Source organism: Helicoverpa armigera, chromosome 29 (genome assembly GCF_030705265.1).
Source record: "Helicoverpa armigera isolate CAAS_96S chromosome 29, ASM3070526v1, whole genome shotgun sequence".
NCBI lineage: Eukaryota > Metazoa > Arthropoda > Insecta > Lepidoptera > Noctuidae > Helicoverpa > Helicoverpa armigera.
The window spans coordinates 5,944,340-5,962,667 of NC_087148.1; the positions used below are offsets into that span (position 1 = coordinate 5,944,340).

At 37.5% G+C, this 18,328-nt stretch overlaps 2 protein-coding genes across 5 annotated transcripts in view; one reads left to right on the top strand and one right to left on the bottom strand.

Moving 5' to 3' along the window:
* Sik3 (Salt-inducible kinase 3) overlaps window positions 1-18,328 on the top strand; it is a 45,633-nt gene that overhangs the window by 7,012 nt on the left and 20,293 nt on the right. For 2 of the 4 annotated variants that reach the window (XM_064042769.1, XM_064042772.1), the window contains exons 1-3: window positions 5,533-5,832; window positions 17,732-17,848; window positions 18,146-18,209. In XM_064042769.1, coding sequence (XP_063898839.1) covers window positions 5,533-5,832; window positions 17,732-17,848; window positions 18,146-18,209 — 481 coding nt within the window. Of the gene's footprint in view, window positions 1-5,532; window positions 5,833-5,856; window positions 6,018-17,731; window positions 17,849-18,145; window positions 18,210-18,328 lie in introns of those variants that run through there. The other 2 variants (XM_064042770.1, XM_064042771.1) reach the window with 2 other exon arrangements.
* On the bottom strand, window positions 1,340-5,048 carry LOC135119103 (uncharacterized). The gene is made up of 6 exons (XM_064042774.1): window positions 4,906-5,048; window positions 4,608-4,819; window positions 4,239-4,316; window positions 3,514-3,579; window positions 2,725-2,811; window positions 1,340-2,507 (listed from the first exon to the last, which is right to left on the bottom strand). The coding sequence occupies exons 1-6, from the start codon at window positions 4,920-4,922 to the stop codon at window positions 1,429-1,431; spliced, it is 1,539 nt and encodes a 512-aa protein (XP_063898844.1). The 5' UTR covers window positions 4,923-5,048; the 3' UTR covers window positions 1,340-1,428.

Below are 18,328 nucleotides of genomic sequence, written 5' to 3' on the forward strand. Positions count from 1 at the left end.
CATTTTTATTAGCATACTCTCTATATTTTAAATAATCGTGTTCCTGATCGGACATTAAATTTTTTACATTCACTACAACCCTTGAAGACTTTCTTCTTAGCGGTTTTAATAAAATAACCGCTAACATATTGTAGCCCCAATTATACGGGGTCGCTTTTGTCTTCAAGGGCTGTAAATTCAATGTCCGGAATCTCAGAGAGCTCACAATTTATTTGTTCTTTGCAGGCCCCGCTTGTGATGAGAACTTCATGCAAAGCGTGGCAATTATCTGCCTCACAATTTGTCCCTGGGGCATGGACACTAGATAGGCTGTTTATTAAAAGGCTGCTAAATGCTGCTTCAAATCCATCTGGAGTAGGGTTTACGTTGCGGCATCCTTGACTCCTTATCGATCCAAAAATTTTCTATTGGATCCTGATTCAGATGCCGCAACCAAACCGATGTCACTCCGTACTTCGCAGCAATTTTTTAAAAGCAGTTCTATTCCTTCTAGTGTCCATACCCAGTTACTTAAGGTGGGAACATACTCCACATTCGAGGTTTTTACATTCACAAATTTCATATTTTTTAAAAATATTTTTGCCTCCATCCATGTTTTGTGATGTATTGAGTTCGGCGTCGCAGGTCCCAGCAGTGGTTTACTGTGCTTCCTTTTCCCGAAGCTTCCGTTAATGGAGTCAAAAAGTTTGTCAAAAAACAAGATGACGTCCGCTGTATTTTGCGCATCTTGAGAGATTATTCCTTTTCTGCAAAAAATAAGAAAAAATATTAATAAATATTCCTCACACGTTCTTACAACGCAATCTAGTCCCAAACAAAGCATTGCTTGCTTGTAATTTGGGTACAGCAGACAACCAATAAATGAACTTATATAAATATAAATATTTTATAAATAACATAACATAGTGTACATATGTAGAAACACCCACACACATAAATGTTTGACTTATGCGGGAATCGAACCCGCGACCTCCTGTGGCAGGCAGATACACTGGCTACTATGGCATCTAGTCATCAATAAGAAACTTGTTATTATTAAATCTGAACTGGGAGCAGTTTTAATTTGTGAAAACTTTTACTATACAATCTTCCGCCCGCGGTTCTACCGCATCCCGTGAAAGCTACTTCGCGCACCCAGATTAAAAGTCACTTTTAGTCTTCCTCAATAAATGAGCTATCTAACGGTGAAAGATTATTTCAAATTAGACCTGATCGACCTTGGTGATTGGATTGGTTCTTCAGATTAGCATGGTTAAGAAAACATACAAACAAAAAAATCTTCAGCTTTATAATATATAAGTATCGATAAAATAATGCAATGTGAAAACATTATGTAATAAAGTTTATTTACCTGCTAGGTAGCCCATATTTGATGCTACAGTTTGGCTGAATAGTTGCGTAGCAAATTTAACTTTCATCCGTGGAATTTTACTGGGAATGCAGTGGGAGTCTGTTAATTTTGGCACCAGTCTTATGCCTTTGTAGCCTGGGTTTTCTTGGTGCAGTGCAGTTATGTGTTCCCACTTTGCCATTAGCATTTTGTTGTCTTTTTATATAGTAGATTTTCGTTATTAAATTATTTCTTATACATTTCATTAAGTGAGGTGGGTCATACAAGGGAATGATTTCCTGTTTATTTATTAAAATAATATTTCCCTCAGGTTCTTCTGATTTTCTTAACAGAATACCTCTTGTTTCTTGTAACAAGAATTTAATGCAGTTAACATTATTTGTTCCTTGGTCGCACACTGTTGCTACCACATTAAGACCAGCATTTTGTAGTTCTGTGATGACAGCCTTTAATTGTTTTGCCAGTTCTGGTCCCTTTGTGGCAGACTGAGAAAATGTGTATGCAACGGGTTGCTTATAATTTTTTATAAGTCCTCTTATCATAAATACCTGCGCATGATCTGCATACTCAGGCAGTGTCTCTTGCCCATTGGTTACAAACCCACTCACTCTGTCCTTCCTTTCATTGTATGCCACATTCGGTTTTAGTGACATTTCGTCAAAAAGAACCACACATAATTTGTGCTCTGGTTTCATTTTAAGTGTGGCTTTTTTTATTTGTGCCATCAAATTTTTATTGATACCAGCATTTATATCTGCCATATTAATTAATTTTATTAAAATTTGGCGTGATGGCAGGATAAAGATTTTCCTCAGGAATCTGTATCCTTTTGGGCTTTGCTTGAGGATAGTCAAAGCTACAATTTTTTCCTCTAATGTGAAACGCCGGCCTTTTTTTTCCTTTTTGTGCTCCCTGAACTGCAGCAAAGTTAAAATTTTTGATGTGCTAGACATTTTGTCTAGAGTTTCTAAAAATTGAGGGTTTGTAGTAATATTTTGCAGGGCCTTGATCTTGATTGCCTGCTTTTTAACCTTGCTACGGCATTTGCTGAGTTTCACACCAACTTGCAGCATTTTCTGATACAGAGCACGCTCAGTTTTCGTAACAGCAACCTGTTTTACCGCCTTCTTACTAACACATTTAACTTTGCGATGCACTGAAAAAATAATAAGAATCATATGAATAAAAATTGCAGAATTTAAGAGTACATATGAGTGAGATAGCATCAAAGCTAGTTGTGTGTGAAAGTATCCCATGATTGAAATATGTATTAAATCTATAAATCAGTACCTAGTTAATAAACCATGATAGTGAGTGTAACAAGCAAACTCAGCTTTGAAGTTATTAAGTTTGATTACAATTGTGTTGCTTACCAAGATCTTTCACCACCTCAACATTTTCTTCTTCACTATGAGGCTGTCTATCACTGTGTACAGACTGAGATTCTGAAGTGACAGGATCTGAAAGGTCATTAACATATTTGGTAAGAAATGTGTGCCTATTATATACAAACCAATTAAGCTGATGATCATTACCATCATCATGAATGTAGCAGTTCATATTGAGTAACCATTATTTGAATCATATTGAATTAATTAAAGCCAGCCCACTACTAGACAAAGTTACTTTTTCTTTTATATAGTTTATAATATCAACTAGCGACCCGCCCCGGCTTCGCACGGGATAACAGTATTTCCCAGTATTTAATGTATGTTATTATACATAAAACCTTCCTCTTGAATCACTCTACCTATTACAAAAAACCGCATCAAAATCCGTTGCGTAGTTTTAAAGATTTGAGCGTTCATAGGGACATACAACATGACACATGACAGAAAAAGCGACTTTGTTTTATACTATGTAGTGATAAGGATGTTAACATTTTAGGACTTATGCATATGACATATAAATGTAATTTAACAAACTGTATTTCATCAATCACTCTTGTCTTAAGGGATAGGTTTATAGAGAGGCTAGTTTACTTTAATTGTTTGCAAAATTATAACTCAGGAACAACAAAAATAATTCAATTTAAGATGATTTTAAGGTAAATTAGCACATTTATCGAGAGAGGCTACATTTTATCCGGGCATGAAGGAGTTCCAGGACAGAATATGTGTAAAATAATTGCTGATTAAATGCTTGTATGTAGGATCACTCACCAAGATTCTCTTTCATTTGTACATCTTCAATTGAACCTTGTGAGTGTATATGTAGATGCGCAGGTTCTGTAAATAATAATATTCAGTGATTAGTATATGTTATTATTACATCATTTATTGCTAGTGTCTATCTATCAATTACACTATATGCTGTCCGCATGGGTGCCGCATATTATGCACAAATATGTTGACATTATTGAAAAGAAACAAGTATTAAACAAAACAAAGTAATACAAAAGTAAATTATTTCAGACATGGTAATGGTTTTGTATGCCTAAGTGAGAGTAGTAGAAATCATAATTGACATGTACCTTGAAAACTAGACGTTATGGATACCACATATTATGTTTGGAACATTTGATCTATGATTCATTACCTATTCATTCAGTCAAGAGGGTACCAAAATTGTGTAATGCAGTGCTATTTAAGTATTACAACAAATTAAAATAGCAAAGGATTTTTGGTAAATGTGACATTCAAGTTACTCAATTTCAGCCTAATTTGTAGGAATAAATGATCTTTGAAATAACTTCACTCAAAAATGGCTGGACCGATTTGGTTGAAATTTGGTATGTAGATAGGTGATACCCTGGATTAAGACATAGGCCACTTTTATCAATACACCATGCGGACGAAGCCGCAAGTGGAAGCTAGTACATACGTAATGTAAATGTATGTATGTATAAAAATGAATTGCTTGTTTATATGTATATGATAAAATATACCTTTTGATGTAGACGGTCCTGAAATCTGAAGAGGTCTTAGTGCTCTTTTTTCAATGCTGAATTTCGAGCAAGATAATCCTGTAAACAACGATAAAATAATATGAATTATAAATATAGTAAATTTTGAAATGTAATATAGAAACTCTTGTATGACATACTGCGTACATACAGAAATTGTGGCTCCAAAGAAATCTCTATTCAGATGTTTTAGACTTACTGCAGCTTTTCATTTTGTGATTTGGAAAGTTTACTTTAAACTCAAATAACATGACTGTTTATTTCTTTCTAACATCAACTCTAGAAATTTGAGACTTAGGTACTCTTTAAGGTAAACAGGTACCTTAATTTGGGTATTTTACTAAAACTAACCTGGCATGTTTTTTGTAGGTACAGCTCCTTTGGCAAGTCGGTTATTCCGGCACCAATATTTTGGTTCGAAATGATCATTACAGACGCGGCGGTATTTGAAAATATGGTTATTTTCAAGTTGCAAAATGTCACCACCAATATGAAAGACCCATGTATTAAATAGCTGCCTATCCTTATCTGGATTAGGGAATTTATGTAAATACCCGTAGTGTCTGAAAAAAAGGGTAACAAGTTAGAATTCAGTGGAGTCGTGACAAAATGACGACTATTTGTTTTAAGGATGTTGATAAATGCTTACCTAAGCCATTTGTACATCCGGGAACACAACACTTTCTATTAGACATGATAAATATTAATTATCACAAAACGGGTCAACGAGTCCTATCTCAAGCACAAAATTCACAAGATTTCGATCACCTCAAGCACAAAATCGACACGGCCGAAGGAGCAGAGGCTCAACTTAACGGACTTAGGTGGATAAAGCACTAATAGGGATAAAAATCTGGAAAAACAAACAAGACACCGAAAAGCACTTCAGCGCAAACCGGCAGCCAAATTTGTTTGATTGACAATTTTTGCATAATGTTGCATGTAGAAAATGGATTTAATGTTGCCAGTAGAAAATAAATTCTTGAATTTTATTTTATTTCTGGCTAATTGATAATAAACATTAAATTTTAGTAATTGCTTCAATATGCAACTCAAAATTTTTATTATTTATTTTTTTATTTTAGCTGAAAAAAAAGATAGGGTAAGAGTAGAACCAATAAAAGATGTGATAGCGCCCTCTTACACACCTAAGCATAACTACTACGCAATCGCGCATCATCGTCATTACAAATAACGCCATCTATATTTCAGTTTCTTTAATATCTTACATTATAATACTACCAAATTAAAATGACACTTCCATGTAAGGACCTCAATGTATTTACTGTCTCACTTCATTTTGCAGACCTATAATGATACGTTTTCTCGTTTGCCACTATTAAGATTGTCACCCCTGCCTGCAGTAGACGAATTTCGCTCGGTGGGTAATGTGAGGTTGAGCGAATTAATCCAAGTTTCTCACGAAATGGCCAGCAATATGAAGCCGATGCACAAAAGCAAGCACTTCCCGATAGACCAGCTCGTGTGTGTCGGCAATTACGAGCTGGAGAAAACGATTGGCACGGGAAATTTCGCTGTTGTAAAACTCGCTACACACATTATTACTAAGAGTAAGGTGCGTACCCTTTTGTCGTAATGTCGCGTATCACTGTGGTTTTAGTGGTTCGTTCCTGTAATACACGTTCATGGAGTGTATTCTGAGTTGTGAGTGCGATCTCAGCAGTGTAGTGAGCGGTTCTCGTGTTGTGCTAAGTGGTTTTTTTCCATTCGTCCGAAGGCTTTCGTCGGCACTGCGGTCAGGTTTGCCAAACATTACATTATAACTCGTTTTAATCTACAACTAGCTGATGTACGAGGGGCGAGAACGTGTTTTATAAAAAAATAACATTAAACAAACCAGTTTGATTGTACATTGTTTACTTTGATCTGGCTAACATGTTCGACGCTTTTCCAATTGGTCGTGTAATACTTCGAAAATTTTGAGAAAAAAGTTCGTATGTAGGATTAATGTTTTTTTCTACTCTTGCCTTGTTTTAAGTTTTTGATTTTTGCCTTTGGATACAATGTCGCCGCTATCCGTTGAATGTCTTGGCGACCTTTTTCATTGTTTTCTACGCCAATTATGATCAATTGAAGATTTCATTCAACGGACTCTTCATCAATTACAGTCTTGTTAGTGCTACTATTTCGTTTATTGCGTACTATGCACGAGACAAGTCAATCTCGCCTACGATTACATTGCAAAACTTTTGTTTTGAATAAGTCATTTTCTCATGTTCAATGCTAAAAGTTATAGATAACACTTTTACAGAAAATATGTCAAAAACAACTATGACAATGTGAAAGAATTGACAATCAATCAAATTATTTTTTCATGCCTAGTTTTTGCATTCCCATACAAATTATTTCAAATTTCTATCTCCAGTAGGGAAAGCAACAGTTGAATTAGATTGAATATTGGGATAGGCTGTTAATTGACAGATGATTATTGAGACAAAGTTACAGTCGTATTTCTTTATTTACATAGATATTAACATATTTACAATACTTAACAAAAACTATCCTTGTAAAACAAACAACTAAAAAGCGTCAAAAAATTCATCCCCATCGCTGTCAACTGGGTTTCAAAGTTACAGTTATTTACAATATTTTTTTTCATTAAACATATGTTTTAAAAGTCATGTGCTCAGTTAAAGATTCGTTTTGTAACATTATGACATAACACATTATCATTATTGAATCAATTTAGATCTAATAAATATAGTTTCTTACTCTTATTAGAATCTTTGAACATCCATCACAGTTGTTACGGGTAGTCAGAAGCCAATAAGTCTTACAACCAGTCTTACTTACTAACAGGTATTTAGGTTGCCCGGGTAACTGGGTTGAGGGGGTCAGAAAGGCAGTCGCTCCTTATAAAACACTGGTACGCCGCTGGTTAGACTAGAAGCTGATACCAACATGGAAAAAGCTGGGCAAATGATAGATGATTCTTATTAGAATCTTGTTACATTCAAGAGAAGGTACAATCAGCCAAAGAAGTGGTCTAACAGTTCATCATCCTCCGAGCCTTTTTCCCAACTATGTTGGGGTTGGCTTCCAGTCTAACCGAATGCAGCTGAGTACCAGTGCTTTACAAGAAGTGACTGCTTATCTGACCTCCTCAACCCAGTCAACTAAGTGGTCTAACAGTTCTGGCAATATAATAAACTATACTTTAAAGCAAAAAGAAATTCTTTAGTTGCATTGGCCTAGAAGTCAGTGTCTAGTGGATGCAGCTATGATTTCAACACCAAGTTCTAGGCTGATGCGGCTTAAGGTATATTTTTTAGAGTTCCGTACCCAAAGGGTAAAATGGGACCCTATTGTTTTCGCTACATTGTCCGTCCGTCCGTCCGTCTGTCGCCAGGCTGTATCTTAGAGAGCTGAAATTTTCACAGAAACTCGAATTGAATAAATATTTTGGGGGGCTCCCATACAACAAACGTGATTTTTTTGTCCGTTTTATAAATAATGGTACGGAAATCTTCGTGCGCGAGTCCGACTCGCACTTGGCCGGTTTTTTGTTCCTTCTTGAAGTTGTCAAATTTTTCTAAAAACTTTTTTTTTCTTATTAGCTTATTTTTTGGTTAATACACCTAAAACTTAGCTGCTAAAACCTAGCCTAAAGCTGGACCTATAACAGTACTTTAGTACTTTAGTATTAGATATGAGCTATCATTTTGAACAAAGTTTATGCCCTGAACATAATACTAAACCCAGTACTTTTTAAACCATTTTATAATGAAGACTGACAAACTCTACTCTGAAGACTGCATCAAAATCTTACATAAGTGCAGGTCAAACAGAGAACCTTCTCTTGTAAAGATGGTAAAACAGTATCATCATCCTCCAAGCCCTTTTCCCAACTATGTTGGGGTCAGCTTCCGGATATATATAACTGGATGCAGCTGAGTACCAGTGCTTTACAAGGAGCGGCTGCCCTATCTGACCTCCTCAGCCCAGTTACTTGGGCAACCCAATACCCCTTGGTTAGACTGGTGTCAGACTTACTGGCCTCTGACTACCCGAAACAACTGCCAAAGATGTTCAATGACAGCCGAGACCTGCAGTTTAGCGTGCCATCCGAAACACAGTCAATGGTGTCTAAGATATACTTAGAAAGTACATACAAACTTAGAAAAGTTGCATTGGTACTTGCCTGACCTGGAATCGAACACGCACCCTCATACATCTTAAGTTTTATCATCATCTGATGATCTACAAACTACCTTCAGGATGGATAAGACCTTTTTATTCACACTTTTATAGGAACTGGCTTCCAAAGGCTTCACCCACTTCCTAAAGAGCAACTTCCTGCACCCAGACGAAAAGTCCTCTATTTCATTATATTGCTATTACTGCCTTTCATTAAATTCCTAGCCGATTTTGTTTTGCATTGCACATCCTGAGGGAACTTTACATATACATAAATGTATAAAAAAGAGGATTTTTGATGGCTTGTTTTTACCCCAAAGACTCCAAAATACTGGGCAGATTTGATAAATTCTTTCACTGTTGAGAAGCTAGAATATCCTCAAGTAACATAAGCTATACATATTTTATCCAGGTACCGGAAAAGGTTCCCCCAGGATATGGGTCACCCATCCATGGATGGTTGCTTAACCTTATGATCGGCGAATCCGCATGGCTTTGACTTAGCCACGAGCTCTATCCATGAGTATTGTCAATTGATAATGTCATCAAAAAGATCAGCTGACTATTTGACAAAATGATTATGACAAAGTGACAAATATTGACATTATAGTGACTCGCTAACCTAGGCCTAGTATCATCTTTACTTGCTCAGCCTTCTCCCAACTATGTTGGGGTAGGCTTCCAGTCTAACTGGATGCAACTGAGTACCAGTGTGTCACGTGTCATGGAGCGACTGCCTATCTGACCTCCTCAACCTAGTTACCCAGCCAACCCCTAGGCATCGTGTCTTCCGAAATACGGAGAAACTCGTCATGACAAGATGGTCACCCATCCACCGGACCGGCAAAGTCGTTTCCACGCTATTTTTATTATTTTTTTAATTTGAAAAGACCCCTCCCGCTGTGGGTGCAGCGTGAGGGAGTGTCAGACTCTTACTGACTTAAACCCACCATGTTCCTTCTGAAGCTCTTTATGTACCAGAGCCGCGGTACCTCGCGCGAGCAATCCCACATCCCTTCGCACGGTAGCTGACGTAGCTAATTTTTCTATGGTCCTAAAATCCAGATGATCATCCCCCGAGCCTTTTCCCAACTATGTTGGGGTCGCCTTCCAGTCTAACCGGGTGCATCTGAGTCCTAGTGTGCCACGAGGAGCGACTGCTTATCTGTCCTCGTCAACCCAGTTACCGGGGCAACCCCTTGGTAAGACTGGTTGTCCTAAAACCCAGTTGTGAAACAAAGAGTATGACTAAGTAATATCTTCGGCAGTGCAATCGGTCATGAAGATAAAATGCACGTGACATAAAACTATCAAGTAATTTGCACCTATATGTACAATGTTTACTTGTCACTTTCATACCTGGTTTATCTTAATCTGATAATTGATAATATTGAAGCTGTTCTTTTTGTTTTACGGAGATATACGGATCCTCCAGTCTAACCGGATGCATCTGAGTACTAAAGTCATATACAGCAACTGCCTATCTGACCTCAACTTAGTTAAAACTGCAACTTTTTCCCAGCAAAAACACATAGGAAGTGGTGAAGAATGGGCGTTTTGGGGCCTGTCTCAATTCTCTATACTAAATAATACTATTATCTATACTAATATTATAAAGCTGAAGAGTTTGTTTGTTTGTTTGAACGCGCTAATCTCAGGAACTACTGGTCCGATTTGAAAATTTCTTTCAGTGTTAGATAGCCCATTTATCGAGGAAGGCTAAAGTTTACTTTTATTCCGGTACGGGAAGTAGTTCCCACGGGATGCGGGTGAAACCGCTGGCAGAAGCTAGTTTTGAATAAACGCTCTTTTGATCTTAATATGAACTTCAGCCTATTTAAATCTATTTTTTCTTTGGTCTTTCCCAAAAATAAATGCAGTTTCTCATAATAATTAGACACGTAAAATTGCATTAACTTTTGTTGTTTATTGCAGCGGATCAATGATTAAAAGTTATGTAAAAGAGCGTGAAATTGAGCGTCCGATTTCAGATTTTGGGTGTAAACTTTCAAAATGGTAGTTAATTAGCAGAATAAATGGCCCAATAGTTTTTAGGGTTCCGTACCCAAAGGGTAAAACGAGACCTTATTGTTTTCTGGCTGTATCTCATGAACCGTGATAGTTAGAGAGCTGAAATTTGGTATACAATCAGAAAATGTATTTTGAACCCGAGAACCACATGACAATAATATAAACATTATAAACTCAGCAATTATCGAGAGCACGACAATTGCCACGAATTTGGAAATTACGTAAAAATATATGCGTTTAGTCAATATTTAGGAGTGTCACTTGAACTTATGTGAAATACTTACTAATATTGTAAATGCGAAAGTAACTCTGTCTGTCTGTCTGTAAGTCTGTTACGCTTTCCCGTCTAAACCACTGAACTGATTTTATTAAAATTTGGTACAGAGATAGAGTTGACCTTCAGAAAGAACATATGATAGTTTTTATCCCGGACTTTAAAAGAATTCTCTTGGAAACGCGATATAACCGAACTCTACGCGGACGAAGCCGCGGGCGGAAGCTAGTATGTATTATATCTGCGAAAGTAAGTCTGTCAGTCTTGCATGCCAAAACTACTGAACCGATAAAAAATTTAGACCAGGACGTTCTAGTGTAGACTACGAACCAAGGGATATCGGGTTGCCCGGGTAACTGGGTTGGGGAGATCAGATAGGGCAGTCGCTTCTTGTAAAGCACTGGTACTCAGCTGCATCCCGTTAAACTGCAAGCCGACTCCAACATAGTTGGGAAAAGGCTCGGTGGATGATGATACTTGAGAGGTCAGTTCTTTACCCACTAGACTTTGTTCTAGTTCTGTAGATAATGACTTGCAAAAAGGTGGAATACCCCACAATAACTGTACGCCTCTGCTTATTCCCCATAAGGAAATTAGTCGTAATATTAAAATCAAAGGCACTGGAATGCCACAGAACTGATAGCTACAATGATAGTTCAATTATTATATACCAGTTCAAACCGGTTTAATCCAGGAAATTCCACAGGAAATCCTAGGTGATAAACTAGGTAGACTTAAGTTTCAATTGAACGTGATGACATAGTTTATTTTTACTCGTAAGTAACGCACGAATTGATCAAAATTAAGCAACGCTTACCGCGGTCCGTACGTGGATGGGTGACCATTTATTTCATATAAGGAGTTCCAATGTGTTTCGGAAGGCATGTTAAATTGTGCCTTACGTAGTAACGCTGTCATTTGAAGATACTGTCCCGCGGTCCCTATGGCCCAGCGCAAACCGCTGGAAGCACGTCGGATCGCATTTGAAGACAACAATTTAATATAAACCTTAACTGCCTTGACATACGGCCTATACAAGGCTGATTGTTAGACAGTCCTTTTATGTGGCACCCTGGTACTCAACTGCATCTAGTTAGACTGGAAGCCAACCCCTACATAGTATAGAAAAGGCTCGGAAAAAAGATGAAGATCCATAATCACCTGTTACGAATCTATCTTTAATGGCCATTCCAATATACTAACTATCTGCGATTTCGCTTACAAGACATAAGAATTTGACATTAAATTACTTGTAAGGGCCTACTGTCACAGGGCTGCGGTTTTGTTCGCGCGAGTTACCTCAGCCCTGGTACATAAGCGGCCTACGACGGAACACGACGGTGTTTAGTCAGTAAGAGTCTGACACTCCCTCTCCGCTGCTAACCCACAGCGGGAGGGGGCATTTGATAATTTTTGACGTCGTTAAAAAAAGGGCCTTATGTCAAATTCCTATCTCTAGTAGGCAAATTAAGATAGATAGGGGAATTTAGATAGGATATTGGAAAGGACCATTAGTCAACTTTGTATTAGTAAATTCAATATTATTCAAAGATTAAAAACGATTGATCGCGAAAATATTTTCCGCTGACCTCCGAATGAAGTCGGTAGATATCAAAATATTGATTTGTCAAAAATATTATTATTGGCAACACATCAGTCAATGGGTTTGTTTTGATTTTAATTCGGTGACAGGTTCGGTGCGAGGTAAAGTAAAAATATTTTGTCACTATATTATGACTATAATTACTTTTGGTTCGATCGTCGTAACTTATTTATTAGTTTACTGGCTTCGCGTTTCCAAGAGAATTCTTCAAAATTCCAGGATAAAAACTATCCTATGTTCTTTCTCAAGAACTGTTCTATCTCTGTACCAAAAGTTCAGTGGTTTAGACGTGAAAGCGTAACAGACAGAGAGACAGAGTTACTTTCGCATTTATAATATTAGTAGGGATAATGCTTTCCAATTAATAATAATAAATAGTTAGGCCAGGATTATATATATATTTTTCTTAATCTGAGAGACCTTTGACTATACATGCTGAAAACCGCATCAAAATTAGTTTAACCAAACGTGAGATAATCGCGCACAAACATACATACATACAGGTCTAACTGAGAACCTGTGTTTTTTGAAGTCGGTTAAAACAGCTGATATTTATTACAAGTTACACGAAAATGGTTGAATTTTATTTATTTACATTTATATGGCTTCAAGAAGGCAAACTTTTACCCTTCGGAGCGAGTTTTGAGCAGAAAGGGGTGCAAAAAGTTTTCAGTTCATGTTAAATAATTTCTGTAAATTAAAAAACCAGCCAAGTGCGAGTCGGACTCGCGCAGGTAGAGTTCCGTACCATCCCAACTAATATTCTATAATACATATATTTATGGATATCGAGCAAAAAAATCACGTTTGTTGTATGGGAGCCCCCCAAAATATGTATTTTATTCTAGTTTTAGTAACTACATCAAAAATACATCATCAGTGAAAATGTCAACTCTCTAACTATCACGGTTCATTAGATACAGCCTGGTGACAGACGGACCGAGAGAGGAGCGAAAACAATAGGGTCCCGTTTTACCCTTTGGGTACGGAACCCTAAAAAACACATGACAATCACAATTATGGGTGGACTTTCTTGTACCTTAACCTCAGTGGCAAATAAACGGCAGTCGTTACGGGTAGTCAGAAGCCAGTAAGTCTGACACCAGTTTAACCAAGGGGTATTGGGTTGCCCGGGTAACTGGGTTGAGGAGATCAGATAGGCAGTCGCTCCTTGTGGCACACTGGTACTCAGCTGCATCCAGTTAGACTGGAAGCCGACCCCAACATAGTTGGGAAAAGGCTCGGGAGATGATTTCTCAGGTGGTAATTAAATAAAATTAACGAAAAACTGATTATTTTCTAGTATTTCATAAAAACCTTTTCAAATATGTATTACATAAAAAACAACTGTTGTATAACCATGGAGCTTTACTTCTAAGTTGTAAACAAATATTATGAAATGTAAGTAACAGTATATTTGTTACGTCTTAACTTCAAAACTACTGAACGTATTTAGACGAAATTTTGTATACAGATAGCCTGATAAATAATGAAGAATTTGGTATATTTTTTACTCTTGTACTTTCTTCAGCAGTCGGCTAAAATGGCTTGAAACAGAACATCGTGTTACTCTGATCGGTTTTCTTGTAAAAAATTATACTGTTGTCCGACCTTTTTAAGTTTTTAGTCGTTTCAAGGTTATTAGCAAGGAGAGTCGTTGACTTCGCGTCACTTTTTAATTCTCTCAGTGAATTTCCACTATGGTTTCTGTGTCAAAAATGGCGGGAGAATTTTCTATCGGACCGCTTTTTTGGTTTGCAATGTTTGGTTAAGAGGACGAATTGGAATTTTTGGCGCCAAGGATGTCAATTTTTCTCAGTGAATACAAAACGGATCAAAATACAACTTGGTTACCTGAAAGTTCATGATATAAGGCTTATTTTGTTAGTTGTAGAAACACGATTAGGTAACTTTTATAACAGAGAAAAATATATCAAACATACCTCTTTTTAAAAAGAGATTCACATATTATGGGCAAACGGGACCGATTTAAGCCTCTTAACTTTTTTAGTAGTTGAGTATATACATACTCTTTAAAATGGTAGTAGGAATTTTTATTAAATTATCATTTCTAAATATTAAAATTACAAAACCATTTTGTCGCTTACGACTTTTAGTTATAAGCTAGCGCGCGTATTGTTATCCTCGCCCCGCTCAGACGCTCCGACCCCTTTTGGCGCCTTAGATGCGCGTGCCGGTTATGGAATTATTGTTGACCACTTCCTCGCCTTAAGTAAGATTTAAAAAGAATATTTTGGTCTTCTTGGAAGTCGGCTGAAACTATTCCAATGTCTTTCTCTAGACTGCAAGGTATCGCCATAGCTAGTTTCATGGAAGTGGGTTCAGCTTTTTCGACTGAAATTGCAGTCTTTCTTTTCAAACTTAAAATTTTGCCAAACAAACCTCTATTTTATTTAAATAATGTCCGCTGTTTCTTTCGTCTCACAAGGATATGGAGAAAAAGTAAGCGAAGTTTAATAAAAACCAATTTAGTAGTTTTATCTTGAAAGAGTTACAAACATACTTACGTACTACAACGACTTACGCATTATAACATTTATTAATCAGATCGATAAAGGAGATAAGTGCGAACAACATACAAAAAACAACATCCGAATAGAATACCTCCATTTTGGAAAGTCGGTTAAAGTTAAAACTATCAGTTAACTATGCCAACCCCGGTAGCTAATCTTTAAGAAATCCATGTCATGTCGGGCTTGACCCTGGCTGATACCTTCAGTCACCTCAATGTAAAGCCCTTGGCTCTCAAGGTCTGCCTAGATCTAGGCGGTGTTAGGCACCTAGGTAATGTAGTAGACAAAGATTTTTAAAACATTAGTCGTGGTGGCCTAGTGGGCAAAGAATCAACCTCTCGAGTATGAGTACCAATCGAACTTTTCTAAGTTTGTATGTACTTTCTAAGTACATCTTAGACACCAATGACTGTGTTTCGGATGGCACGTTAAACTGTGGGTCCCGGCTGTCATTGAACAGCCTTGACAGTCGTTACGGGTAGTCAGAAGCCAGTAAGTTTGACACCAGTCTATCCAAGGGGTAATTCCACGTAGAACACTGGTACTCTTTTAGTCTGGAAGCTTTTTTTAACGACGCAAAAAATCATCAAATGACTCCTCCCGCTGAGGGTTAGCAGCGGCGAGGGAGTGTCAAACTCTTACTGACTAAAAACCGTCGTGTTCCGTCATAGGCCTTTTATGTACCAGGACTGCGGTAACTTTCCCTTGTTTCGAACAAGCCTTGAGCCCCGCTGTTTAGACTGGGAGCTCACCTCAACTTAGATTGGAAAAGGCTAGACAGATAAGGATTATAATGTCAGTTAAAAACAACAGATCTCTTCCCCAAATAAACTAGAACGGTATCAATAAATAAACACACATACAGACTTAATAATATTCTAATATAATACAGCACGGAGGTCATGTCTTGACCTCAGGTCAAGGTTGTATTCAGTACGACTGAAAATCTTTACAATTCTACCTTCATACGTACCAACCTGTAACTATGAAGAGGTACACGTAGCTAAGTAACAGTGTAAGCGCGACTGCTGAGCACGAGGTCTCGGGTTCGATACCCGGGTCGGTGCGAAATCGCTTTGTGAGTTTTCGGAACTTTTACAAAGCAGCCCGGAGCCTGGAATTTGGTGGTTGATACACCCGTGCTTCGGCACGCAAATGTCGGTCCTTATCTCTCTCCGGTGGTGTCGGATTGTCGTCCCATCGCGCTATGAGAGTGAAGGAATAGTGAGTGCACCTGTGTCTGAGCAGATGCTTGTGCGTTAATATATGTCTTGCGCAGTTGGCTAATCTCCTTACATGAGAACAGTCTATTCCGGTAATCGGGTAGGAGGACATATTTATCATGAACTGACGCACAGGACGACCGATTAAACTGCACTTACTGCGGCGTCTTCGTGGATGGGTGACCATTTCTAGCCTCAGGGAGGTAATCACTCGCTGGGAAGTAGAAGTCATATGTGCACTTGCTCTTTATAAAACACTTATAGATTTAAATTCTGTAAAAAGATAGTCAAGATAGGACATGAATGGGTAGAACAAGGAAAGAGCATGAACATCATTTGCCCAGCTTTTTTCCAACTATGTTGGGGTCGGCTTCCAGTCTATCTATGTGCTTTCTAAGTATATCTTGGACACCAATGACTGTGTTTCGGTTGGCACGTTAAACTGTAGGTCCCGGCTGTCATTGAACATCCTTGGCAGTCGCTACGGGTAGTCAGAAGCCAGTAAGTCTGACACAAGTCTAACCAAGGGGTGCTGCGGGATTGTTCGAAAGAGTTACCGCGGCCCTGGTTCATAAAAGACCTACGACGGAACACGACGGTTTTTAGTCAGTAAGAGTCTGACACTCCCTCACCGCTGCTAACCCACAGCGGGTGGGGTCATATGATGATTTTTAACGTCGTTAAAAAAAAAGGGGTATTGGGTTGCCCGGGTAACTGGGTTGATGATGATGACTTTTCACCTTTGAAAGAGGCCTACCCACCTGTACATTTGAATGATAACTAATGATAGTTAAACTGATTTCCGTAAACAATAATTTAGCTATATCATGTAAGATAACTTATCGCTTATCTACTAGATAACAATCGCAATGCTAATACAAATTACAAACGGACAACCAAGTATTTTGTTGTAAGAGAGTAGTATCATTGATCGTAGTAGATTTTTAACTTGTAACTTGTATATAATCTTTTCCTTCTCGTCTCAATCCATCCTAAGGTTGTCTGGAAGAGATCGCTCTTAGCGATAAGACCGCCCATTATGTCACCTACTTTAACTAGTTTAAGATCAAAATTGTAAAATTGGTGTACCTAATATAGAATATCTATCTATCTAACTTGTATGGGGCTAATGTTGAAAATTAACCCCCTTACTTATAAAATCTCTAATCACCTTCTTCTAAGCAACATTTTAAATAATCACTATTTAAGTTATAAGTAGTGATTAAATGTTAGTTAAGACATGCTTAAGCAACGTTTATAAGTCAGAATTTTCTTAAACAGCCCTTAAGTATTACTTATATTTAATTCACGTTTATAAGTAAGCCTGTAAGTCTCTAGTAAGCAAATCAACCAGAAAAAAATATACCCCTTTCCACCAGTCGGGAAAAGTATGGCGTTCATAGTTACTACAAAAGACGCGTATGGAGTTTTTCTTTCAGTATATTTTAGTGTTTAAACTGACTGAGATCGCACTGGTAATATAGTTTTAAGTGTATTTAATATCTTGCGTATGCGCGAGCTATCCATTGTTTCAGAGCGGCAATATTATTTGACTATGAAATGATTCGCTATCTTAGACCCTAAGTCTTAAGTTTTATGGTCTATTTATCATTTGATGCTAAGTTAATGAATTATTTTCTAATACATTTCAGGTAGCAATAAAAATTATAGACAAATCGAGGTTAGATGAAGACAATTTAAAAAAAACTTTCAGAGAAATAGCTATTATGAAGAAATTGAGGCATCCACACATAGTCAGGTTATATCAGGTAAGAAAACACAATTAATTTTCAATTTGATCTCTCTCCGGTGGTGTCGGATTGTCGTCCCATCGCGCTATGAGAATGAAGGAATAGTGAGTGCACCTGTGTCCAAGCAAATGCTTGTGCACTATAATATGTCCTGCGCAGCTGGCTGATCTCCTTATATGAGAACAGCAGTTGTGGCCTAAATCAACTTTGGGCGCCTATTATTTATGATGATTCTAAATTACACCAGAAGAAATAACCATATTGATGGAGTATAAGACTGAATAGTATATTTATTATTTTTTTGTCTTTTTTCAGGTTATGGAGAGCAGTCACACAATATATTTAGTTACAGAATATGCTCCAAATGGAGAGATTTTTGGTAAGACATACTATCCTCATCATCATTTACTTGTGGTCATACCTTCCTACAAGTAACACAAGTAACATTCTTTCCAGCCATATCGACTTTAACACATCCCTCCATTGTTTCTTTGGTCG

Coding starts and splice junctions, on each gene's coding strand:
- LOC135119103 (XM_064042774.1), bottom strand. Junction 4,317..4,607: donor ACCTACAAAAAACATGCCAG/GTTAGTTTTAGT, acceptor CGTTGTTTACAG/GATTATCTTGCTCGAAATTC. Junction 2,508..2,724: donor TGAGGTGGTGAAAGATCTTG/GTAAGCAACACA, acceptor TTATTTTTTCAG/TGCATCGCAAAGTTAAATGT.